The sequence below is a fragment of the Amblyraja radiata genome, chromosome 5 (genome assembly GCF_010909765.2).
Source record: "Amblyraja radiata isolate CabotCenter1 chromosome 5, sAmbRad1.1.pri, whole genome shotgun sequence".
Taxonomy (NCBI): Eukaryota; Metazoa; Chordata; class Chondrichthyes; order Rajiformes; family Rajidae; genus Amblyraja; species Amblyraja radiata.
Window position 1 is genome coordinate 22,207,404 of NC_045960.1, and position 27,629 is coordinate 22,235,032.

The 27,629-nt window shown below is 42.1% G+C and overlaps 1 protein-coding gene across 6 annotated transcripts in view; it reads right to left on the reverse strand.

Moving 5' to 3' along the window:
• Positions 1-27,629, reverse strand: part of cul9 (cullin 9) — a 153,424-nt gene that overhangs the window by 66,874 nt on the left and 58,921 nt on the right. For 4 of the 6 annotated variants that reach the window (XR_004411993.1, XM_033020721.1, XM_033020720.1 and 1 more), the window contains exons 11-21: positions 25,742-25,979; positions 23,002-23,107; positions 21,238-21,465; positions 14,998-15,127; positions 11,442-11,613; positions 8,008-8,113; positions 5,700-5,795; positions 5,341-5,516; positions 2,924-3,057; positions 2,118-2,303; positions 535-656 (exon numbers count right to left, since the gene is read on the reverse strand). Coding sequence is in view for 5 of the 6 variants with exons in the window: in XM_033020721.1 (XP_032876612.1) it covers positions 535-656; positions 2,118-2,303; positions 2,924-3,057; positions 5,341-5,516; positions 5,700-5,795; positions 8,008-8,113; positions 11,442-11,613; positions 14,998-15,127; positions 21,238-21,465; positions 23,002-23,107; positions 25,742-25,979 (1,694 nt within the window). In the remaining variant the exon portion in view is untranslated. The remainder of the gene's footprint in view (positions 1-534; positions 657-2,117; positions 2,304-2,923; positions 3,058-5,340; positions 5,517-5,699; positions 5,796-8,007; positions 8,114-11,441; positions 11,614-14,997; positions 15,128-21,237; positions 21,466-23,001; positions 23,108-25,741; positions 25,980-27,629) is intronic. The other 2 variants (XM_033020723.1, XM_033020722.1) reach the window with 1 other exon arrangement.

Genomic DNA, 27,629 nt, shown 5'->3' on the forward strand with positions numbered 1-27,629 from the left:
AAGAACAGCTTCTTGACAGCAACCATCAGGCTCTTGAACTGCATTACACTAACCACCACCTCAGCAACTATTATTTAATGTGAACTTTATTTTGGTTACACTAGACTTTGGATTTTGCACTATTATGGGCCTGGCTACTGAGTATTACTGATTATTAGTTTATATTATCTAGTGTGCATTTTCTGTTTGCGTTTTTCATTAATGTGTGCAGCAGACAAGAATTTCATTATTCCCTTATCAGTACATGTGACAATCAACCACTATTGACTTGACATTAATAAAATATAAACAATCCCATGCTCAGTGGCTCACTGTTTTGTTAACTTTGGGCAAGAACATACCCGTGGAAAGGACCAATTTGTTCCATGGTTTTACAGTTAGCCTAGTCTTGCCAGAAGAACACTGGCAAATGGGACTGCAGATGGTCCCACAATTCCTATTCTGCTCACCCGCAACACTGGTCTTTCCAATTCAATGTTTACTGCTGCTTCATAACATAATCACTTTCCTTACCTATATATTACCCACCCTTACCTGTTGCTGTACTACTCCATGCCAACACTGTGCTATGCCAGAGATGCTGCTGGGCTTGCTCACCGCCATCCCTTTAGCAGATGTAGAAGTGCTACTGCTGTCTTTAGATTTGTTTTTGCCATCTGCAATATGAACATAACACATTTACTTGACACCGTCCAACCACAGCTGATTAAGTTCCATATTAATATTCCCTTGGGACCACATTTGTGATATCAACAGGGGCAGTATTTCTCTCACACCAAAGCCTTGTGTTATGTTTAATCTTCTGCTTCACTTGAACAAGATTATATCTGCAGAATTACCCGGCATCCTTGTCAATCAGTGGCAGGCAATATTGGGGGGGATCTCAGAACAGAAAATACTTCCAAACATCCAGAAAATGAAGACTGTATATAGCCTAGCAACACAACAAACATCAATGGGAGCTTGAACTGCAAAGAATGCATAAATAACTGTAGTAAAATCACAAGAATTTCAAAAATACTGCTTCTTACTGTGTGGTATCATGTTGTATGCTTTCATCCAATTCAAGATCTATTCCAGATTATGCATTCTTCTGCATTCCCTAGCTTTCCATTCTTATGCCTGTTACTTTTGATACAGCGAAGACTCCTCCTCACAGGAGGGACACCTTTCTTCTCCTTCCCTCAAGGGGCTACCTCAAAAGGAAAATAGTTCACACACAAGCTCTATGCTCACTCCTGCAAATGCTCCCCAAATGTAGAGTTTGCATTGGCACCTTATTTTAAATATTATTTTGTTCTTGGCAGAACAACAGCTTTGGAAAAAACAAAAGAAAGTGCTGCAAATACTCAGGTTGAGTAAAAGAGAGAGAAAAGAGTTGAGCACCAGACAAAATGTGCAGGAAGGAACTGCAGATGCTGGTTTACACCGAAGGTAGACACAAAAAGCTGGAGTAACTCAGCAGGTCAGGCAGCATCTCTGGAGAAAAGGAATAGGTGACATTTCAGGTCGAGATCCTTCTTCAGACTGAGAGTCAGGTGAGAGGAAACCAAGAGATATGAAAAGGTACATAGAGCAAATTAATAAAAGATATGCAAAAAGATAAATCAAAGTCAGCAAAGGTGATCAAGAAAAAAGTGGAGCCCACAATGGTCCATTGTTGGCTGTGGAGAAGGTGATAATGAGTAATACAAACTGTGAAACTCAACAGGATAAAAGTTGAATTAGTACGATGACTAAGGTGGGAGAGAGATGGGATGCGAGGGTTACTTGAAGTTAGAGAAATCAATATTCATACCACTGGGTTGTAAGCTGCCCAAGCAAAATATGAGGTGCTGTTCCTCCAATTTACACTTGGCCTTACTCTGACAGTGGAAAGAAAGTTCAGTATTTCCTTGACCATTGCACTAGAGAGGCAACAGGCAATCCTGAAGTCCTGCTTACAGCTACAGAAATGGCTGTTCGTGCCCCTGACGAAATAGTTCCTATCACTATTGTTTGCCTAGACTTTGCCTTTCTCTGCTACACAACAGAGCTAGCCATGGTGTGATCAAAGGGCTAGCTTTACTCGTATTCAAAAGGCAAAAAATAGATTTAAGGAATATTCATGGCCTTACCAGGTTTAGTGGCTGGTTTGAGCTCCTCAATATCTATCCGGCTGGTATCTACATGAACCAAAAGATGACAGAGACGCCGAACTCTGGAATTGAATATGGCAGCACCGACTTTTCCCTGTTTCAAAATCTCAGAGTTCTCCAGGTATTCGGTCAGAAGCCAGGATAATGGGCTAGGATTATTGTTGTCTAAACCAAAATAAATACTTATTACAGCCACGGAATCAAAATAAACATACCAGATAACAGTTTTATAAGCAGTTGCTAAGAAAATCTACTGGTGAGCTACACAAATACTGTGCTGTCACTGAGTGTATTGGCTAAACTGGCATCAATCAATACAGCGTGTTTAAATAGCCTTGCCTCCAATGTTCAGATATTTAGAACCTTTCTCATCTCATTACCTCAGACCGCTGACACCACCTGAAATACACAATACCAACTGAATCAAAAGGTCCCAACATAGAATGAGGCCACTTGGTCGACAAGGTTTGTACCAGCTTGTTCTTCACTACAACCAACCCTCCCATGTCACTTTCTCCTTGGTCCAAACCTATCATCCTTCTCGTTGCCCACACAATAAGGTTGTACTTATTGAAGCAACTATATTATTCCCATTTAAACCTCTAGCTTGTTCTGAAGACTTTAAGAACAATCGGCAGCAGATCATTTCCTTTCCTAATTACTCTGGCTTTCGATTTCTGGGTAAGGTGTCATGCCACGAGGATAGCACAAGGAAATAAAAAGAATAGTGTTGCATACACGTGTTTATAAACATCACAGACTATATTTTACTTTGGAATACATACCCAAAGCAGTGATACTCAGCACAATTGGATTGACCAAGGCCTCCCAACAGGTCCGCCCTAATGCTTCAGCTGCCTCTGCATCTGGAAGGAAACGGTCAGCAAACATTTGCTCGTGTTGCAAAGCACTGTTTAACCTGCGAAGAGAAGAAGATATAATTTTCCTTTCATTTCTTACATAATTTAATCCTACTGGTTGATTGAAGAATTTTGACAAAGTACATTTCTCAACTGAAAGGGATGCATTTTCTCTTGCTTTACGAAAAGTGAAAACATTGCACTGCTTGCAGTTACCGTACTCACTAAGGAAGCTGCAAATGTTTTTCCAATACATTTTATTGAGGCTAACTCAAAACAATGTACAAGGGAGAGTTTCTTTCTTGCATTAAAGTTAACAGTGGAGACACCTGGGCTAGCTCTTTTTAATATAAATCAATGATTTGGACTTTGATGTACAAGGCAAAATTTCCAAATATGTTTAGTTTATTATTGCCACATGTATCCGAGGAACAGTGAAAAGCTTTTTGTTGCCTGCTACCCAGTCAGCGAAAAAACTATACATGATTACAATCAAGCCATTCAGAGTGTACAGATAGAGGATAAGAGGTCCAGAGTTTAGTGCTAGATAAATTCCAGTAAAGTTTGAATAAAGATAGTTGGAAGGTGTCCAATGAGTTAGATGGGAGGTCAGCACCACTATACTTCGCGAGAGGACAGTTCAGTTGTCTGATGACAGCTGGGAAGAAACTGTCCCTGAATCTGGAGGCATGCATTTCCAAACTTCTGTACCTCTTGCTTGATGGGAGAGGGGAGAAGAGTTGAGCGGCGGTAGAGTTGCTGCCTTACAGTGCTTGCAGCGCTGAAGACCTGGGTTCAATCCCGACTACGGGTACTGTCTGTACTGAGTTTGAACGTTCTCCCCGTGACCTGCGTGGGTTTTCTCTGAGATCTTCGGTTTCCTCCCACACTCCAAAGACGTGCAGGCTTGTAGGTTGATTGGCTTGGTATAAATGTAAATTGTCCCTAGTATGTGTAGGATGGTGTTAATGTGCAGGGATCGCTGGTCGGCTCGGACTCATTGGGCCGAAGGGCCTGTTTCCGCGCTATATATCTCTAAACTAAACTAAACGGGAGTAACTGGGACGAGACTTGTCCTTGATTATGCTAGTGGCCTTGCTGAGGCACAGTGAAGTGTTAATGAAGGGAGGTTGGTTTGCATGATTGTCTGGGCCGCATCCACTACTCTCTACAATTTCTTGCAGTCTTGGATGGAGCTGCGTCCTGATAAAATGCTTTCTACAGCGCATCTATAAAAGTTAGTGAGGGTTGATGGGGACATGCTGAACTTCCTAAGCTTTCTATGGAAGAACATAAAAATCCCTGATCTTCATTTTCAACAGCTGCCTTGATTAAAGTTTGTTCGCCCCCCCCTTCTCCTTTTATTTTGCCTCTCCTCTTGTAGCCATTTCAGATACTGCTTGTTGAAGAATAGGCTCCCCCCCCCCCCCCCGAGATTTTCAATTGAAGACTACAACTATAGTGTAGATAGGCAAAATAATCAGCATGAACATGTTGGGCTGAAGAACCAGTTTCAATGTTGTACAACTCCATGACAACAGATTCTACTGTCCAAAATAAAATCAATGATTACTACTGATTCTGATAAGCAAACTACATTACCCACTCATCCCTTCTCATTCAGACAACCTCTTCCCTTGGTACCTTTCCCTGCAATCGCAGGAGATGCAATGCCTGTCCCTAGACCTCCTCCGTCACGTCCGTCAAGGGACCCCAGCAGCCCTTCCAGGTGAGGCAGAGGCTCACATGCACCTCCTGTAACCTCATCTACTGCATTCAGTGTTCCCGATACATCAGCAAGACCAAGCAGAGACCCAGTGACCGTTTTGCCCAACTTGTGCTCAGTCTGCCAAGCCCCACTGGATCCCCCAGTTTCTAACAATTTTAACTCCCCTTCCCATTCCTATACAGTACTTTCTGACCTGGGCCTCCTCAGTTGCCTTTGTGAAGCCACATGCAAACTGGAGGAACAGCACCGTTCTGACCCAAAATGTCACCAATTCATTTCTCCAGAGATGCTGCCTGACCCACTGAGTTAGTCATTGGGTCAGGCAGCATCTGCAATTCCTTGCATCTCCAAACTAAACTTGTAAGGTAGCATCTGCAATTCCTTGCATCTCCAAACTAAATTTGTGAAATTCTCAGGAGGTCAACCAGCATGAGGAGAGAACAGACATGTCCTCTGTCGAGAGACTTTAAAAATTTACAAACCCTTAATTTTCCCTTTTTTCCTTAGGAACCATCCAATGAGTAGTTTCTGTTTGTGATTCCAATTCACTTTCTGAATCTAGACTGAATGCAGCTATAGAATGATATGGTCCCACACTTGACACATCACTTACTTATTGAAAAGCTGCAGTAATTGCATCTTATCCTCCTGAATCTCCTGACACCAGGTGTGCGCCTTTGTCATGTAGAAGAGATAAGTTCGACAGCAAAGCTGTTCCTTGAACACTGGCCAGAAGGTTGGCTTGGGTCCCAGAACTTCAAATCCATGAACTCGAGTATCAATACCACCCTGATTTGAAGAAAAATTATTAACCAAATACAAGAGACTGCTCTGGACTACACTTTTTGATTATAACACAGCATATAACCAAATGGAAAACATTCAAAACATTCCAAGGCCTTATTTGACAAAAGTAGATGTGGCGTCAACAATTATCACACAATTAAGGTCCAAGAAGTAAAGGTACAGTACCTGTTGACATCGCTTGATCCGAATCTGGACGATTGCCCAGTACCGAGTCATGTTCTCCAGCAGTTGCACACGGCTAGCAGTGGGCACCACATTCACCTGTAAACAATGGCAGAGTCAGCAGGTGCCAAGATGCATTGCCCAAAGGTGCCTACCTGAGCGAGTCACATTGGCTGCATTTGGACTATATCCATATAAACCTTTCCAGTTCCTGAACTTGCACAAATGTATTTTAAACACTATTACACCCACCTTTACCACTTCTCTAGCAGCTTGTTCCACATACCCAACATCTGTGCAGAATAACTTGCTCTTAAGATTCCTCTAAATCTTTCGCCTCTCTCCTTAAACCTATGCTCCGGTTTTAGACACCCTCACCCTGGGAAAATGCCTATGACCATCCACCTTACCAATGCCCCCCCGTGATATTATAAACCTCTACAAGGTCATCCCTTAGCTCCTTTGCTCCTTCAGGACAGGGAAAGCTGTCAACCTGTGTTGCCACTTTCAGAGCATCAGAACTTGCAGAGCATCACGTCTCAGAGTCAGGAAGTCATGTTGCAGCTTTACGGAACTTTGTTCAGGCCATATTTAGAGTATTGGATGTAGTTCTGGCTGCTCCATTGCAGAAGGATGTGGAGACTTTGGATACGCTGGAGAAGACGTTTACCAGGATGCTTTGATTGGATGGTATGAACTATAAGGAGTGTTTAGACAAACTTGGATTGTTTTGTTTGGAGCCTGGAGGCTGAGGGAAGAACTAATAGTTTATAAAAGAATGGGAAGCATTGATAGGGTAGACAGTCAGAATCTTTTTCCCAGGTTGGAAAGTGAAAGACGAGAGGATAGATTTTAAGGTCAGATGGAGGAAGTTTTAAAAATAAGTGTTTTTTACAGAGTGGTGGATGCCTGGAACATGCTGCCAGAGGTGGTGCTGGATGCAGATAGTCTTCAGGAGAATTTTGGTTAGAAGCATGAATATGCAGGAAATGGAACACATGCAGGCAGAAGGGATTAGTTTAAGTAGGTGTCATGTTTGGCACAGATAATGTGGACTGCAGGGTCGTTTCCAGTGCTATATTCTATGTGCTCCTTGTCTAATCTGTTCTACACCATTCCCCCAGCCCCTAACATTTACTGTGTAAGATTAATGTAAATGGTTAGGCGGTTAATAGCACAGATTCATCGTGCTGAAGGGTCTGAGTCTGTTCTATATTTCTCTATGGCTATGACTCGTGAACATAATCTAAGGTTTAGTGGAGATACAAGGGGAACAATCGGTGTCTGATGGCATTAGGGATGAGGATTGGGAAAGAGAAAAATGGTGACCCTGAGTAGGGAAGTGCTTGTGATGGAGGAGGGGAAAGGAACTAGGGTGACAGGACAGAGAGTGGAAAGGAGGAGAGAGAAGGGGGGAGTTTTCCTTGAAATTAGAGAAGTCAGTGTTCATGCTGTTGGGTTGTAGGATATCCGAGTGGAATATGAAGTGCTGCTCTTCCAGTTTGTGTGTGGTCTCATTGGCAGTAGAGGAGGCAGAGGACGGAATGGGAATGGGAATGGGAAGTAGATTTTTAGTGGCTTGTAGCTGGGAGCTGGCAGACAGATAGCAGGTTTTTAGCAAGCAGTTGCCAATTCAATACTTGGTCTCACCAATGCAGAGGAAGCCACATCAAGGCACTGAATGCAATAGACCAGGGGAGAGGAGATTAAGGCATGTAAACCTGTCTCACCGGGGGGGGGGGGGGGGGGGGGGGCGCTGTTTGGGTCCCTTTGCACCTCCAATTTCTGAATCCTCTCCCCATTTAGCAAGTAGTCTATGCCTTTATTCCATCTACCAACTATCATTACTGTATACTTTCCTATGTTGTATTCCATTTACTACTTCTTTGCAAGCTCTCACAATCTGGCCAAGTCCTTCTGCAGACTCCCTGCTTCAACACTACCTGCCCCTCCATCTATTTTTGTATCATCTGCAAACTTGGCCACAAAGCCATCAATTTCATCATCAAGATATCAGTAAAAATAATTGTGCCTTCGAAACGGTCAGGTTGAATAATATAAATGCAAGAAACCATATACGATTCATTCATGTGTTTATGGAACAACTACAAAAATATAAATGCAAGAAACCATATACGATTCATTCATGTGTTTATGGAACAACTACAAAAATATAAATGCAAGAAACCATATACGATTCATTCATGTGTTTATGGAACAACTACAAAAATATTTTGAACTGGAAGTTGCAACAATACCATCACAGGATTCATTGGGTTGGATATGGAGAATGCTTGTCTTAGTAACTCACGGTGTTTAGTTCTGTATTGATGTTACTGGGATCATCCCCACCCATAACCACCACACGAGCTGGCATGTAACTGGAGTCCTCGCTTGCAACCACTAAGGTGAGCTGTCTAGAACAAGGTAAAGAACATAACACAAAATCATGCAGATCTATAGAAGGAAGTCATTTAACTTATCGTAGCCACAACCCTCTCCCATTTCCTCGGTCTGCAGTCTAGCAGGTCCCAGCTCTTCAAGTGCTCATCCAAATACCTTTCTAAACACGATTACGTTTATGTCTGTAATATAGCTTCATGAAATATAATATGTCGCTTTTGTTCCAAAGAAAACAATTCATCCTGATCAATCGTTCTTTTTAACTGTTTTTTTCTGGTCCTAGCAACTTCGTTGTAAATCTACATCACTCTTGACAATGCTATACAGTAGTGCAGATGATAATGTAATCTAGCTAATAATAATAATAATAATAATAAATACTTTATTGATCCCCTCAGGGAAATTCAGATGTCCAGAAGCTCCCAACCAACAAACCCACAGATTCAAAACGAACGCAGACAGAAAATACATAGAATACAATGTGGACACTACCTGAGAGCAATAAATACTTAAAAAGACCAATAATTAACAGTTAAAAATTAGTAATTGCAAAATGCATCCCCCTACAGCCTAGCGGTCCGAATTATAAAATCTAATGGCTGCAGTGGTGAAGGATCTCCTGAACCGCTCCGTTCTACAGGGCAGGGAGAGGAGCCGGTTGTTGTTCCGAGTGCTCTTTTGACTCTCCAGAATTATATGGAGGGGATGCCCGGGGTTTTTCAGGATGACCTGCACCTTGTGCCTCATACGCCTCTCAAGCACCTCCATCCCAGAGTCTACTCTCCCCTCCAGCACTGAGCTAGCTCGATTAACCAGTTTGACCAGCTTCCTATTGTTTTTTGCACTAATGCTGTTGCCCCAGCAGACAACAGCGTAGAAAATAACGCTTGCAACCACTGTGTTGTAAAACATGTGCAGCATATCCTTACACACATTGAAGGATTTGAGCCTTCTGAGGAAAAAGAGTCTGCTCTGGCCTTTATTGTAGAGGGAGTCAGAGTTGACAGACCAGTCCAGTTTGTTGTCAAGGTGCACTCCGAGGTATTTATATGTCTGCACCACCTCAATGTCAGCCCCTGCAGCGTTGACCGGCTGAAGGGGGAGCTTGGACCTGCCAAAGTTAACCACCATCTCTTTAGTCTTTGGCTATGGCTATGGCTAGAATAACTCCGTAATCTAGCTACTGTTCAACTAATTTTTTTAATAGAATTCGAGCATGACTTCACTGCTCCTGTACTCAATTCCAAGGTGAAAAATAGTAAGGATCTGATTGCAAATAGCAGGGATGGATTATTCAAGCGTTCAGGTATTCAATACAATTATGGCTAATCATTCACCTTAATACCATATTCTAGTTTTCTCCCCTTGCATTTTGTATCAAGAAATGTTTCTTCTTAAAAACATTGACAATTTGGCCTCCACAGTCCACAGCCCTCATGGTGGCGAATTTGACATGTTTACTACCCTTTGAAAAAAGATCTGATTCTAATCTGAGAGTGCGAACCCTCATTCCGAAATTCCATCTGGGCGGAAACGTCCCATCTAGCACTGTCAAAGTCTACTAAACTTCAATGAGATCCCACCACATGGTACAGTGGACTAATGAACACAAACCTAATCTGTTGAAATTCTATCCATACAGCAATCCCACTGTCCGAAGAATCAGTCCCGCAACACTTAGTTGTACACCACCTCCACCTGTGCCAAAGTCTCCTGTTTCGTCCCCGGGAATGCTGTTTCAATCTCCGACACCTATTTCACCACTGATTGTGTCCTCGGTGACGGGAGGAGATGGACTGTACCATACGCATGCTGGTCGTGTTTGTAAGCTCACCGTAAAGTACCCGGCTATGTTTGAACTTCCTCCAGTTTATTGCCATATACTATAGTCAGCAGTATACATTTGCATTTAATTCTTTGTAGTACTCAGTAGTTTCGCATTTGCATTTAATGCAGAGGATGTAGATTAGTGTCACTCATACTATTGCTCCGCCCACAGGCTTATTAGAGAGCTCTCTCTCTCTCTCTGGCAGACTAGTAGTATGCGTGTAGAGATGATAGCACCTTGTGTTTCCTCTACAGAGTTGCTAATAAAAGACTATGAATTCTAATCACTACGTGTGAGTCTGATCATTTCCAACAACATGTGAATGAAATAAAATACCAGAGCAAAAGGAGGCTACAGACTTTTGGTTGTTGAGTAGAGCTACTGCTCGTGGAAAAAAGCTGTTCTTATGTCTGGCTGTGGCGGCTTTGACAGTCCGGAGTCGCCTTCCAGAGGGAAGTGCTTCAAAGAGTTTGTGGTCAGGGTCAGAGATGATCTTACCCGCTCGCTTCCTGGTCCTTGCAGTGTACAGTTCATCAATGAGGGGGGGAGGGGGGGGGGAAGGTTGCAGCCAACAACTTTCTCAGCTGATCGAACGATTCGCTGCAGCCTCTGGATGTCGTGCTTGGTGGCTGAGCCAAACCAGACCATGAAGGAGAAGGTGAGGACAGACTCTACGGTGGCAGTATGGAATTGGACCATCATTGCCTGTGGCAGATTGTGTTTCCTCAGTTGCCGCAGGAAGCACATCTTGTGTTGGGCCTTTTTGACTGTGGAGTCAATGGCGGCCCCTCATTTAAGGTTCTTTGAGATGATGGTTCCAAGGAACTTAAAATAACTAGCTCGCAGGCAAGTGATTCAACCACTTTTAAATGTGTTATTTATCTTGATATAGTCATTGAGCCATACATCATGGAAACAGGTCCTTCGGTCCAACTTGCCCGTGCCGATCAAGATGCCCCATCTACACTTGTTCTCTCATTTTATGATGATCATTTCAATTTTTTACTTCATCCTCCTTCATATCCGTGGAGCCAGAGTTATACAGCACATAAATATATCCTTCAATTGCCCTATTCAGTGAAGACAGATGTGAAGTTTAAGAGTTGGCATTGCGGTAGAGCTACTGCCTTACAGAGCCAGAAACCCGGATTTGAGCCTGACTAAGGGTGCTGTCTGTACGCAGTTTGTACTTTCTCCCCGTGACCTGCATGGGTTTTCTCCGAGAACTTCGGTTTCCTGCCACACTCCAAAGGCGTACAGGTTTGTAGGTTAATTGGCTTGGTATGAATGTAAAATTGTCCCTAGGGTATAGGATAGTAGAAGTGTGCGGGAATCGCTGGTCGCTGCGGACTCGGTGGGCCAAAGGGCCTGTTTCCGCGCTGTAACTCTGAACTAAACTAAACTAAGAACAGTAGAGAAAATGTGTAGTAAAATGTATAACAGTGACACTGCATTGTACACAGACTAACCAATTCATCTTAGTGCCTCCAGCTTGAGACCCTCCAGACACGTACCTGATAATTACGCCTTTGTGCATGTATATGTTAATGTAGTGGGACCCTGTGCTACCATTCGATTCCCAGTAGGTTTTTATATTCTTGTCAGTTAGCTTGCTCGCTCTGTGATGATTGGAGGACACTTCCACTTTCTCCCAACATTTGTCCTCTTTAAGCTCCACGTTGGAACCTACACAAGGAAGAAAGGAACATAGTAACCACCAGTTGGGAAATGCACCACAGAACATTCCTGAAAGATTAAAATACATCCAGGTTTATACAACATTTCTCAACAATTAAACAAAGAAAAATAAATTAAAGACTAGTGACAAGGATCAAGTGGAGTGGTCTCGATAATGTCCTCACTAGATCAGTATGATACGAGTGATCCATAAATGTCACCACAGAATTCGTAAATGTAAGAATTTTCCCTTGGATGTGGACTATTCTAAAAACAAATACTGCTAGTTTTGCTATGATGCATTTCCATACATTATGTAATGTGATTGATGACTTAGGAACACTATTTAAGCTATGCAGGTTGAATTGGTTAAAATGCAATTTCAATCAGAAACTAGAGATCCATTTAAAAGTTACGTTGGAAATTGACATGCAGAAAAAAGGTATTCTTGCATATCAAAGTCTAGAGGGAAAAAAGTTTCCATGGAAATCTTCCTGCAGTAATCAGACACTTCTTTGAAGAAAACAGTCAATTTCACTGCAGTTGGCCATTGGAAAATTGACAAGCAATTGCTTCTAGTGACATGTGTGCAATGAAGTTCTTTTAGCTCCATACAGCCTTTGATATTTTTAGTAAAAATGTAACAAAAATAAACACCCCCATTTCACATTTGACACAATTGGTTTTCTAACATTAAATTCTAGTGGGCAAATTTAAAACTATCACGTTTTAACTAACATACAATACATGCATAAGCAGCAGCCATTTTTATTGATTTAGCAATACTTCACAAATTGAGACACAATGTAGCCAATTTTGCTACATACATTGGTACCTGAATTGGTATCTGAAACGATGTTTGTTTTGGTACCATTTTCCTTGTTCAGATAAACATGTCTCCAAAATATCTCTCAATCATTATTCTTAATTTCAAATGTAAACGCACAAATGTTCCAATCAACATTTTATTACAATGTTATATCATCGACTTTACAACTAACTGTGACTGGACAAGGTTGGTTTTCTGATAGGATATTCCAGGGTTTCCTCCCTCACACTGAAGGAAAGAGGTAAGCGCAGTATCTTTCCATAGTGACATTTTAAAATGGATATTTATCCCTCAGGATCCAACCTGCATTCAGGAAATGAACGATGCCCAAATCAGCATATTGCTGAATGAAAGGCACAGATTCACTCCTAACGTCAGTATCTGAAGCTCATTGCCTGCAAGGATGATGGAACCAGGACTAATTTGAGGGTTAAGCAAAAGAATATAAGGGAATGGCAGTGGCAAAATTGTTCGACTGTGAGCTGTTGTGAACTCAGCGGGCTTAATGCGAGCTTCCTGTGCAGTAAAGATTCTGAGATTGTGTGTGATGAAGTATATTGTAATGCTGACCTACTAAGTTCTAAATGTCACAATAATACTTCAAGCAAAAATGTAGTCTTTTCCCCCAGGATGGGGGAAGATTGAAAACTAGAGGGCATAAGTTTAAGGTTTAATGGGAAAATTAGAAAAGTATGGATAAGGTTAAAGGGATAGAGAACACTGAAACTCTTTTCCTGTCTTTTCAGGTTTTCTCCAATAATTACAAAATATTTAATTTCAGTTGCCGCAACCTTTCAATCTCAAAAGACCTCACAGTTGCACAGAGAACAACTACACCAGGTGAGCTGGATAATGAAATTCTCAACAGCAGTGGGTACATTTTATATTCAACCGTTTCTAAGCAGCACAAGAATTCTAACATCTGGTATTAATAACTAAGAAAGGTCCCAAAAGAAGCTTAGTCATAACTCAAATTCGGTATCCTTTGGAGACCCTAGATTTGTCAATGGCAACAACTCAGGTGGTCTGTTTTATATATTCAACATCCTCTGCATAAATGTTTATCCATATCCCCCCCCCCCCAACCCGTCATTATTCTGGTTTGACCATGCATTAATTTGTTGTCTAATGAGGACATTTTTATTTATCCATTTGCAAATGGACTAATTTGTTGGATTAATTTATGTTATTTCCTTTATAAACTCAGGATACCTCGTATTTTCTCATCTCCAAAGGGAAAAAAACTTGCAAATTCTTTAAATTCACCATTTAATTAAAATTATGAAACCTAGACTGACACTTAATTTGCTCAAGATTCCAAAACCTGCAGTTTAATGTGTCCTCAGTACTTTAGATATGGTCCCCAACATTAGAAAATTAGTTCATACTTTTATCTGTTCATTCGTTCACAAGCAGTTTGAGCTGTAGAACGGGCTATATTTTTGTGTCTATCCCTAACAATCCCTGTGGTGTAATGGTGAGCTGACTTCATGAATTACTGTAGCCTCTGAAGTACAAGAACTCCAACGGTCAGTGATCTTGACCCAGATTTGTAAAGGAACAACAAACTATTTCCAAATGAGGATGATGCGAGGCTTAAAGGAGAAACAACATGCATTCCCTGGTACTCCTGTCCTGTAGCTATGATGTGTAGGAGATGGATGAAGTGAATGTTGAATTGAAGGATGTACCCAAGCAGCTTTGTCCAAGATGATGTCAAGTTGCCCCATGTAACTGGGCAGCATTCCTCCAGGTAATTGGGGAGTTGGCTTCACCAACTAGCGCACCATGTAAACTGCGGAAATTCATTGGTGAAATCAGGTACAGAGCCAATCGATGCAAAGTACCCAGCGTCTGATGCCACAGATTTTCTGGTCAACTGTAACACTATGTATACTGGTGGAAGGACAGATAGAACAGTTGCATTCAAAGAAAGAGTATTTTTGCTGGAGATAGTCAATGCCAACTTAGCTAAATGTTGGGTCTCTGTGATCGTAGAAGCCTCAGGAAGTAGCCACAATGCTTCAACCTTGTCGTGTGAATTTGTGCAGGGCTCCATCACTGTTTAGAAGGATGGGATATTTGGGATGTGGGAGGAAACCGGAGCACCCGGAGAAAATCCACGCAGTCACAGGGAGAACGTGCAAACTTCACAGAGACAGCACCCAAGGTCAGCTGTTTAATCATTGACCAATACTCATGGACATGGCAGAGCTTTCATTTGATCCAATGGGTGTGGTATTGCTTGGCTCCATCTATAGCCTGCTACTTCTGCAAATAGTCCCACATCACACCTTGAACAAGTTACAAACACGTATGAAATACCATCCACTAATCTGTTATGGGACAGTACTTGCCTGGACCAGCCATGCATTCAGGAGTAATGCTCCATAGATTTAATGCAAAGAATAAATGAAATATAAATTAATTTCAAAGTGCATGCAGATGTATTTCTTGCAGGGAATTGGAAGAGCAATACTATTTTTAAGGCATCTTCATTTCAGCAAGAAATTAAAGTAGAAAAGATATGCTCTCTCTTAGCTTCACACATTATTTAAACTTGCCGTGATTCAGTCTGTTATCATTGAGCCGCTCGGACAGACCTTGGCAGAGGTTCCTCAGGAATACATCAAAGAAAGGGATATTGATTGGTTGATGACTGCGTCTGTGATCTTCAATTTGTCCCAAAACCATCTGCGAGTTAGAGAAAAAAAAAACAAATACGCTTGTTTAAAGTACAGTACGAGGAAAACATACATCCTAATCAATGCAGTTTTTTCCAAAGATGTCCATGAGTCAGTCATAGAATTATGCAGCATGGAAACCGCCATTTGGCCCAACTCGTCCATGTCAACCTGAACTAATCCCATTTGCCTCTGATTAACCTAATCCCTCTAAACCTTTGCTATCCATTACCTACCTAAGTGTCTTTTAAACATTGCAATTGTAGCCAACTTTACCACTTCATCTGGCAGCATGTTCTACATACCCTGAGTGGAAAAGGTTGCCTCCCAAGGTCCCAAATCTTTCCCCTCTCACCTTAAATACATGCCGTCTAGTTTTAAACTCCCCTGCCCTGAGAAAGATTGTATTCATACACCTTATCCTTGCCCTCATTATGTTATATACATACAAGGTCACCTCCTCAGTCCCCAGCACTTCAGCAAAAAAAAAGCACCAGCCTATCCAGTCTCTACTTATATTTCAAACTCTCCAGCAAATTTCTTATGAAAATAGACACAAAGTGCTGGAGTAACTCAGCGGGACAGGCAACATCTCTGGAGAGAAGGAATGGGTGATGTGTCAGGTCGAGACCCTTCACATTTTGTGTCCTCCAGAGATGCTGCCTGACCGGCTGAGTTACTCTAGTATTTTGTGCATATCTTCAATATAACACCAGCATCTGCAGTTCCTTCCTAAACATTCTTGTGAATCTTTTATGCACCCTCTCCAGCTTCATGACATCATTCCTATAGCTAGGAGGCCACAACTTCTTGTTGCAACATCTTTTACACTTGTAATGTAATATTCAACTCTTATATTCAAAACCCCGATCGAAGAAGGCAACCATACCAACCACTTGTATGGAATATGTACTGGTACAACTGGTTCTCTGTTCTACAACAGTCTTTTACTGGGCAAGTCCTGCCCTGGTTTACAAAAATACACTTTGCACCAGTCGCAGTTAAATTCCATCTGCTACTCCTTGGCCCATTTTCACAGTTGATCTAGATCCTGCTGTAATTTTAGATAACCTTCTTCTCTGTTTTCTGAATTTCCCTGAGGGAATCAATAAAGTATTTATTATTATTATTATTATTATTATTATTATTATATCAATGTTGGTGTCATCCGCAAATTTTTCTAACATGTCAACTACATTCTCATCTAAATCTTTAATATAGATGACGATCAACAGAGGATCCAGCAAGGATCCCTGCAGAATGCAGTGGTTACAGGCCTCCAAACTTTAACAACTATCCACTACCACCCTCCACTCACACCAACATGCCAATTTTGTACCATGGATCCTATGTGATTAAAACTTCTGGACCAGCCCACAAGGGACCTTGTCAAAACCCTTGCTAATGTCCACGTTAACAATATCTAGACCCTGCCCACATCAATCCTCTGGTCACCTCTTCAAAAAGTAATACAATTTATGAGACACGGTTCCCCATGCACATTGCCTTGCCATCTCTCCCTAATTAGTTCTTGTCTTTCAAAATGCAAGCAGATCCCATCTCTTAGACTAGAGATCCAAGAGACTGCAGATACTGAAATCCGGAGCCAAAAACAAACCGCTGCAGGAACAGAGGATCAGGCAACATCTGTAAAAGGAAATGAATGATTGATATTTCTAGTTGAGATCCTTTACCCAGATGAAAAGGTTGGTGCTATAGAGTCATACAGCTGGAAGTAGGCCCATCGGCCCAACTTGTCCATGCATTTAATGCTGCTCTCATTTGCCTGCATTCCCCATGTCCCATTCCTATCCATACATATGTTCAAATGTCTTTTGGACCTGCTTTTATCACTTCGTCTGGCAGCTCAGGGCTCTCACTTAACTTTTTTCCCCTGTTGCCAGCAGGGCAACCTATAGGCAGCTTTTTAGGTTGCCAAATGACAGTTTATGTGGTCATTTAAGCCGGCTTGCATGACACGTGCTATAATGTGCTCGGACAAAGTGCGTAGTTACCAGTCGGAATTATGGTCAATGAAGCATTCAGATATTATTTCTGCTTCAAATAAAATCACAAACTAAACATATTCACCAATCAAGACATGATATATAACCATATAACAATTACAGCACGGAAACAGGCCATCTCGGCCCTTCTAGTCCGTGCCGAACACTTATTCTCCCCTAGTCCCATCTACCTGCACTCAGACCATAACCCTCCATTCCTTTCCCGTCCATATACCTATCCAATTTATTTTAAATGATAAAATCGAACCTACCACAATGACATGCAGCAAAATTACAATGCAGTATCTCATCTCCTTTTACACGTTGCAATGAATGCAATTTCTATTATTTCTTTCTACTTCCAAACAAAATTCTGGTTGGATTATTCAGCGTATGATCAACCTCAGTGAGACCAAGTGCAGGCTTGTCGATCGCTTTGCACAGCACCTACACTCAGTTTGCAATAACCAACCTGATCTCCTGGTGGCTCAGCACTTCAACTCCCGAATCCGACCTATCTGTCCTGGGCCTCCTCCATGACCAGAGTGAGGCCCACCGCAGATTGGAGGAACAGCACCTCATATTTGCTTGGGTAGTTTACACCCCAGCGGTATGAACATTGGCTTCTCCAAATTCAGGTAGTCCTTGCTTTCTCCCTCCTTCCCCTCCCATTCCCAGCTCTCCCACAGCCTACTGTCTCCGCCCCTTCCTTTCTTTTTCCCGACGCCCCGACATCAGTCTGAAGAAGGGTCTCGACCCGAAACTTCGCCTATTCCTTCGCTCCATAGATGCTGCCTCACCCGCTGATTTTATCCAGCTTTGTCTACCAACGGGATCCCACCACTGGCCACATCTTCCCATCTCCTCCCCTGTCGGCTTTCCGCAGAGACCGCTCCTTCCGTAACTCCCTAGTCATTTCGTCCCTTCCCACCCAAACCACCCTCTCTCCTGGCACTTTCCCTTGCAACCGCAAGTAATGCTACACTTGTCACTTTACCTCCCCCCTTGACTCCATTCAAGGACCCAAGCCGTCTTTCCATGTGCGGCAGAGGTTCACGTGCACCTCCTCCAACCTCATATATTACATCCGCTGCTCTAGGTGTCAGCTGCTCTACATTGGTGAGACCAAGCATTGGCTTGGTGATCGCTTTGCCCAATACCTCCGCTCGGTTCGCAAAAACCAACCTGATCTCCCGTTGGCTCAGCACTTCAATCCCCCTCCCATTCTGAATCCGACTTTTCTGTCCTGGGCCTCCTCCATGGCCAGAGTGAGGCCCACCGTAAATCACCCCAGCGGTATGAAAATTGACCTCCAATTTCAGGTAGTCCCTGCTTTCTCCTCCGCTTCCCAGCTCTCCCTCAGCCCATTGTCTCCGCCTCTTCCTTTCTACTTCCCACCCCCTGCACCCTCACATCAGTTTGAAGAAGGGTCTCGACCCAAAACGTCGCCTATTTCCTTCGCTCCATAGATGCTGCCTCATCCGCTGAGTTTCTCCAGCATTTTTGTCTACCCATTCACACAAGTTCAGTTATCCCACTTTCCTCGCCCAATCCCTACACATAAGGGGCAATTTTACAGAAACAAGTTAACCTACAAAGCTAATGCATCTTTGGGATGTGGGAGGAAACCTACATGCTTGCAGGGAGAATGTGCAAATTCAACACAGACAGTGCCCGAGGACAGGATCGAACACAGATCCCTGGCGTGTGAGGCAGCAAGTCCACCAGCTGTGCCACTATATTTTATTTTCCAACACACAAAAAATTATACGTTGATAACTTTGGTTACTAAAAAAAAGAAACTATCCATTTTCAGTCTTAAATCTCTAAGTGACCCTATGTCCCCCTTTACAGCTACTGTATGTTTTAATTCAGTTCAAGACTATGGAGCAGTACATTGGCCATAAAGTTGCTGCCTAAAATTGCCAGAGACCCGGAATTGATCCTGAATAAGGGTGCTGTCTGTATGGAGTTTGCTCCTTTTCCCTTTGATCACATGGGTTTTCTCCGGGTGCCCTTGTTTCCTTCCACATTCCAAAGGCATGCAGGAACCTATTTCAGACCCAACCCAAAACGTAATATTTTCCTTTTGTCCAGAGATTCTGTCTGACCTGTTGAGTTACTCCAGCTTTTTGTGTCTATCTTCAGTTTAAACCAGCATCTGCAGTTCTTTCCTACACACACGATACTATACGATAGAACTTTATTAATCCCAGGAGGGAAATTGTGTGTGTGTGTGTGTGTGTGTGTGTGTGTATAGTTATATATTCATATATAAATATACACTGTTTTGTTTTCTCGTTTATTACATTGTTTACAGAGTACTATGTTTACATATTCTGTTGTGCTGCTGCAAGTAAGGATTTCAATGGGACATGAGAGAATAAAACACTCTTGACTTACGTCGCTGATGTGTGGGATAGAACTAGTGTACGGGTGATCGGGGTCGGCGTGGATTCGGTGGGCCGAAGGGCCTGTTTCCACGCTGTATCTTTAAATTAAACTAAAACACTAAAACCAGAGGAAATCTAAAGAAGGGTCTCTACCCGAAACATCACCCAATTTCTTCTATCCAGAGATGTTGACTGCTCCATGGAGTTCCGCCGCACAAGTAAAGCATGGAATAGTCTTCACCCTACTATAGGTACCCAACCAGAAGCAATTAAATTTAAGGCAGCTCTTTTTTTCCCCAAGAACCCTTTTTTGTTTAAGTCCAAGTCAAGAGACAAGAGAGTTTTATTGTCATGTGTCCCAGATAGGACAATGAAATTCTTGCTTGGTGCAGCACAACAGAATATGTAAACATAATACAGAACAGGAGATAAAAGTTCACTGTGTCTATATACCATAGACCATATATATATATATACACAATAAATAAACAAATAAAATGCAATAGACTGTTATTTTTCAGAGTTTGGTGGTGGTGTTTAAATTCTGTTTAAATTCCATTTCAAATATTTTTGGAGGACCATGAAACCAAGAAGCAAGTTACCCCAGGGAGTTACTCCAGTTTAAACGAGTGATTCAGCATTGGTTTTCAGTGGTCGCGGTGAGTGGACAGCAATGGCGGCCAGATCTCCCACAATGCAAAGGGAGGGAAAAGTGGCCGATGCCGACCAGTTGCAGTGGCAGTGCGCATGTGTAGGGCGGCACATGCGCACAACCACGGCCGATGATGTGCTGGCCAAAGATCCTCGCTATAGGATCTTTGGTGCTGGCCGTGGTTGTGCGCATGTGTAAGGCGGCCTGCCATGCCGGCGAATGAGGAGCGGGCGGAGACCCGATACACAGACAGCGGGCTGAGACGGAGAGAGAGAAAGATAGAGAGAGAAAGATAGAGAGGGGGGGCCGCTCAGGCATTCCGGCTGCTTGCCAAGTGGCATGGCTTTTAGGTTGCCTGGTGGGACTGTGGGTTGCCATTGGCAACCGCTAATTTCGAGCCCGGAGCTGATTCCAGATATGGACTACCCTCTGACAAAACATTTTCCCCGAGGTCCCTGTTACGTGTCTTCCCTCAAACTTATGTCATGTGGTTTAGAATACTCTATCCTGAGAAAAAGACAATGTCCACTTTGTGTATGCCCCCATCATTTTGTATACATTGATAAGATCACCCTTAAGCCACCAATACTCCAAAAGAATGAAGTCCCAGCCCATTCAGGCTCTGCTTATGACTCAAGCCCGGAAATCCAGTGAACACCCGATGCATCTCTATCTGTACCCTTTCCAACTTATTGACATCCTTCCTATAGCTGAGCAACCAGAACTGCATAGTATTCTATGTCAATTCAGTTCAGCCAGGGTTGGAAATAGGCTCTCTGGGGCAAGGATAAAATACAACAAATATCCATGAAACATTCCAGCTCTGGTGCTAACTGACTCTCCACTAATCCAAATTGTAGGCCCCCAAAGAACAGGTCATGACAGGTTCACACTTGATTCATTGCTCAATTAATATTTTCAGATATCTTCCAAAATTCACCCAGCCATTTATTGGAAGGACAACCAGTTGCTGCAGTAATGCACTCCACTGCAAGAATCATCATTTTTATAACATAATGAGGAACAAAAATGAGAGTAGGAAGAGGAGCCACAGAAACGCTTCACATACCTGTATACATCCAGCGAGGATATTTGTGGTCATTTTCTTGTACAGGCTGGCATATTTTTCACAGTCACTGACTAAGTCTCGGAGCTCTGTAGCCAACAGTATACCTGAACTGTGTTTATCCAACGCCTTTGACAGTATTTCCTTTGACCCAAGCCGACACATAACTACAGCATAATCCTTGTTCACTGTTGCCAGCCTATGTAGAAACCTTATAAAATCCTGCAACACCTGAAGGCAAAGAGAATGGAAAACTCAATTACCTGAAACTGGGAGGTTCATTAATCAAATTAGCAATACTTCCCATGCTTCAGTGAATAGCCTTGTGAATTTATAGAGACCAGGAAGATTTATGATTTAATCTCAGACAATAGTTAATTAAACACTCAGCCAGGGCACACCAATGGCCAAGTTCCCAAGTAAGCCCACCCCTTCCCAGACAGGCAAAAACAATAGAGATCCCATGGTAAATATCAGGAAATAATCCTTGGTAGAAAACTATGTGTATAGAGGGTGCTAACTGAATATAGGAATATAGGGGCTGGAATAGTTAGTCCAATAACCAGTTTGGAAGTCCAGTTAATACTAGGTTTCCATACACCACAGGGTTAAAAAAAGTCAAGACAACATATCCAATTAAATTCATCTTCAAGAGATGAGGAAAGACAAAGACTGGGGCTAAACAGGTCAGCCTTGAGGAAAGAGTGAATGGTCCGAACTGTTTAGTTAAAAAAATATACGGGGAAGTGTCTTCTATCACAAAGTAGAGTTTGGCACATTCAGAGGAGGGGAGAAGCCGTCTCAGATGGGAGAATTGCCCTTACCACTTTCAATTCTTCTTCCATGTAAGGATCAATGTGGAAGAGCAATGATTTTGTGACCTGAATGATAGCAGCTGGTAACCAAGAGGAGCTTTCTCAACTCATGTTTAACCTGATGCTATGAAACATCAGGGGGTTTCCTATTTATACATAGTCTCATCCCATTACCGCTCTTTTGCCTTGAACTATTATGCCTTTCACTCATCTTCCATGTCATTCAATCACAGATATTCTCTTTTGTTCGTCCCTCCCCATTTTCACCATAAAACAAGTGATTTTAATATTAACTCTGCATTTCTTCGCTGTCCTGAGTATTCCCAGCCCTATAATTTCTTGATTCCAAATTTGCAGTTTGTGTATTTTAAAATCACTTATATGCAGGCAGGTGCCAACAAGAATTACTCGCTGGTAAATCACCATAATCATGTTGGCAAATCGTTCCTTTCTGGTATTAATTATCTAAAGCCATGGACAAGCTACCACCTCTGTTGAACAGCTTGGACAGCAGTTCAATTACTTTAGAGTGTGTAACTAATAAGTCTATTATATGTTAAAATCATATCAACTACCACATTGCCAATTACACAGATATCCAGTCTTTGACCATTAATTGATATAATTGAGAAATCTAGGTCAAGGATAAACACATAAAGCAAGGATATGCCAAGATCATAAAGAAAGGAGATGATGCAAATCAAATAAATTGATGCCAACTTCAGATGCTTATTCTAGAAAGGAAAGAATGCAAAGGCAGGAGTTCAAACTTTAAGCAGACACCCAGAGAAAAGTGCCATGGGTTAGAAATCGGGCAGAAATGCTGATCTCAGCAATATGCAGTATGAATAAAAGAGATGGACAGTTTTCAGCATTGTATCTTAGGAAGAACAATGGTTTCTGACAACGACTGCATTAATAACAAAATAAACTAGCAACCTAGGCGTCATACCTCTCGTTCATTACTGTAGGCAGTCATGGATGACAAGCATGGTTCAATACTCTCATGCCAGGGCAACAGGTCTTCCAGATAATTATCCAAAAACTTGCTCAGAATTCTAAAAAAAAAAATTAAGGCCACCAAAAATAGACAGCATTTAGATTACTAGTCTCTACATTGATTAGTCTTTTGTTAATCCATGAAGACCTCCATTTTTTTTTAAACCTTCCTCCAATGGTTATGTGACAAATCCAATATTTATTTGGATTTTCTGGTGGTGGACCAGAAAATGTCAAACTCCATTTCCAGCCAATGCTGAGCCAACCCACTGAGTTGTAATTGATCCCAACGCTACTCATACAGAAAGGGATGCTGAGCAGACAACCGATCTGCTCAAACCATGATCATTTTACAGCATCTGCCACAATTGTGGATGCTGGTACAGAAAATGCTGGCTATGAGCCTGCACAAGCGATGTATTAGGAGACTGCTGCCATCTACTGGATCGCATCTTATAATAGACTCAGCAAGCAGAGAAGTGAACAAATAAAAATCAAATGTGTGTGGACGGAAAGGGGTCAGGGAACTCCAATTCCAATTTGAATTTCATAGGACAGGGTCTCTAGGTTGCACTACAAGCATCATGCAGCTTATTCACTCCATCTTTGCTTGGACTGCTGCCCATTAGAATTCCGTAGCTTTCTTATTATATTCCACGCAAAATGGCACTGGGTTATCATGGTACTCACAGTTCATATACTCCATTGTGAATGAAAGAAAAAGATTTACCAAAACCACTCCCAGGTACAGACAGGCCTCAGAGCCAAAGACATTTACCACAGAAACTGGCTCTTCGGCCCACCAAGCCCTTTTTGTTTATCTACACTAATTCCATTTGCCACCATATGGTCTATTTCCTCTTTTAGAAACATAGAAACATAGAAATTAGGTGCAGGAGTAGGCCATTCGGCCCTTCGAGCCTGCACCGCTATTCAATATGATCATGGCTGATCATCCAACTCAGTATCCCATACCTGCCTTCTCTCCATACCCTCTGATCCCCTTAGCCACAAGGGCCACATCTAACTCCCTATTAAATATAGCCAATGAACTGGCCTCGACTACCCTCTGTGGCAGGGAGTTCCAGAGATTCACCACTCTCTGTGTGAAAAAAGTTCTTCTCATCTCGGTTTTAAAGGATTTCCCCCTTATCCTTAAGCTGTGACCCCTTGTCCTGGACTTCCCCAACATCGGGAGCAATCTTCCTGCATCTAGCCTGTCCAACCCCTTAAGAATTTTGTAAGTTTCTATAAGATCCCCTCTCAATCTCCTAAATTCTAGAGAGTATAAACCAAGTCTATCCAGTCTTTCTTCATAAGACAGTCCTGACATCCCAGGAACCAGTCTGGTGAACCTTCTCTGCACTCCCTCTATGGCAATAATGTCCTTCCTCAGATTTGGAGACCAAAACTGTACGCAATACTCCAGGTGTGGTTTCACCAAGACCCTGTACAACTGCAGTAGAACCTCCCTGCTCCTATACTCAAATCCTTTTGCTATGAAAGCTAACATACCATTCGCTTTCTTCACTGCCTGCTGCACCTGCATGCCCACTTTCAATGACTGGTGTACCATGACACCCAGGTCTCGCTGCATCTCCCCTTTTCCTAGTCGGCCACCATTTAGATAATAGTCTGCTTTCCTGTTTTTGCCACCAAAATGGATCACCTCACATTTATCCACATTATACTGCATCTGCCAAACATTTGCTCACTCACCCAGCCTATCCAAGTCACCTTGCAGTCTCCTAGCATCCTCCTCACAGCTAACACTGCCCCCCAGCTTAGTGTCATCCGCAAACTTGGAGATATTGCCTTCAATTCCCTCATCCAGATCATTAATATATATTGTAAATAGCTGGGGTTTTGCATTGTCTATTCAAGTATCTGTTCGATGCATCTTAAACAGTGATTGTACTGGATTCCATCATCTCCTCTGAAGTGCTTTCCAACTTTTCACTGTAAATTGGTATACGTGACAATAATAAACTAAACTAAAAGTATCAACTACTCTACATGTTAAACACTTTAATCTCAGATCCCCTTTAAAACTTCTTCCTCTCACTTTAAATCAATGCCTTCTGTTTTCTACCGCTACCATGGGAAAAAGATTACAGGGAAATCTCCATGGATGCTACCTCACCCGCTGAGTTTCTCCAGCATTTTTGTCTACCTTCGATTTTCCAGCATCTGCAGTTCCTTCTTAAAAACACATCTATGTTCTCTGTTTTCTTTCCCTACCATGGGAAAAAGATTACAGGGAAAACAATTACAGCGATCCAATCTCACACAAAACTAAAGTACTCCAATCCAGGCAATATCCTGGTGAATCTCCTGTGCACTCTCACCAGAACAGTGTGTCACACAAGAATACAGATCCGAGTGAGAGGCCTTCAAAGAACAATCAGGGCCGGGGGCCAGCAGAAAGTCTTCTTTCACATATGAAATGATATGGAGGTAAGAGAGGTGCCAACCTCTCAGTCTCCATTTGAAACACGACTGTGAAATACCAGTCAAGTTCTTGGTGACTAAAAATCTAGAATTAGCAGTTATAAAGCAAAGTAGATTTTTGTATGGGAATAGTATCATTCTGGGTTGGAGCAGGGTCATCTCGGTCTGCCGCGAGTGGGAACTTTACTCTGTGTTTGGCCACATCATAACTAACAAAACAACGGTAGAGTTTCATCACATACCTTGTGATAGCCTGCTGCACAGCCTTCTCAGAACGAAAATGATCCAACCCCTGTACCAGTGACTGGAAGGCTTCTTTATCCTTCATGATATCTGCAATCTGAGATTCCAGCCCAGTTGTCTCATCACAGATCCAACGCTCCAATGATAGAATGATCTCTTTGGTGCCACTCTGCTCCTTTAAGGTCACGAGCAGCATCTTCAGCTCCGCATCTTTCAAGTTTAAAGCCTCTTTTGATTCTGAAACATTTAGAGATTTCAGGATTGTTCAAGTAGAACAGATGTGATAAGGAAGGCATGTGCTATGCTTCTTTTCATATGCATGTCCATCAACAACATTGATGTAAGGAAGGACCTTGGGGCCTAAGTCCATAACTAACTGAAAATGGTTAAACAAGTAGATAGTGGGATAGAAGGCATATGGTATGCTTGCTTTCATGGGTCGAGGCATTGTGAATAAGAGTTAGGAAGTCATGATGTATCTTTATAGGATTTGGGTTAGGCTGCATTTGGAGTATTGTGTAGAGTTCTGGTCACCCCATTACAGGAAGGATGTGGAGACTTTGGAAAGGGTGCAGAGGTGGTTTACCAGAATTATGCCTGAATTAAGGGATATTAGCTACAGGGCGAGGTTGGATAGACTTGGATTGTTTTCTCTGGAACCTCGGAGTTTGCAGGGAGACCCGATAGAAATATATAAAATTATGAAATGTAGAGATAGAGGAGACAGGCAGAACCTTTTTTTCCCCAGGATGGTAAAATCAAATACAAGAGGGCATAGCTCTAGGGTAGGAGGAGCAAAGTTTAAAGGAGATGTGCGGAAACAGTTTTTTTCTACACAAAGAATGATGAGTGCCTGGTTGAGGCAGATAAGTTAGTAGCATTTAAGAGTTCTGTTTAGGCATATGGACATGCAGGAAATGGAGGGACATTGGATTATGTGCAGGCAGATAAGAGTTGGCATCATGTTCTGCATAGACAATGTTGGCCAAAAGCCTGTTTGTATACTGTACTCTTCTATGTTCAATGTAATTCCTGAGGAAATAAAACCCCTGAATCTTTATAATAATTAGGGACTAATTACGACATGGATCAAAGATAGTTATATCATTTTAGCTCCTTCTTCCATTAGATAGTCTCCTTAGCTGGAAGTATGTGATGGCACAAAGAGCCAAATGACCTCCTCCTCCTCATGCACCTAATGTCTAGATTGTCTATATGACACCAGAATCTACAACTGCAAATCCACCTAAAATAATGGACTTTCATATAAATATCATGTTGGAAACAATATCTTCTCAAACTTTACCACAAATAAACCAAATATCTAACGTGTTTCGCAAACCCATGTCTAAAAACAATACTTTGAGTATCAGTTAGCATTAACATTCGGGCAGCACAGTGGCACAGATGAAATGTAAATCATTTTCCTCAGCAATTTAAGATATTAAAATTGTGATTGTTCCAACAATTTTGTCTCTTAGAGTCTGCACTGAGGCACAATCAACCAGAGTGGGCAACATCCCAAAGGAGACATCAAACACTTGATAGAGCAGGTAGAATTTAACAATGGGGCACCATTAAAGGAAAGGATGAAGATACTGAACCAGAGGGATTTAAGGTGTAGGAAGGAACTGCAAACGCTGGTTTAAACTGAAGATAGACACAAAATGCTGGAGGAACTCAGCGGGATAGGCAGCATCTCTGGATAGAAGGAATGGGTGTAATTTTGGGTTGAGACCATCTTCAGACTGAAAGCCACAGGAAAGGGAAACGAAAGATATAGATATACTGTAGTTCCCAACAAACAGCTAACAATGGCCTCTTTGTTACTTCTTTGCGTATCTTTCATTCATTTGTTCTATATCTTTCTACATCATCATTTATATC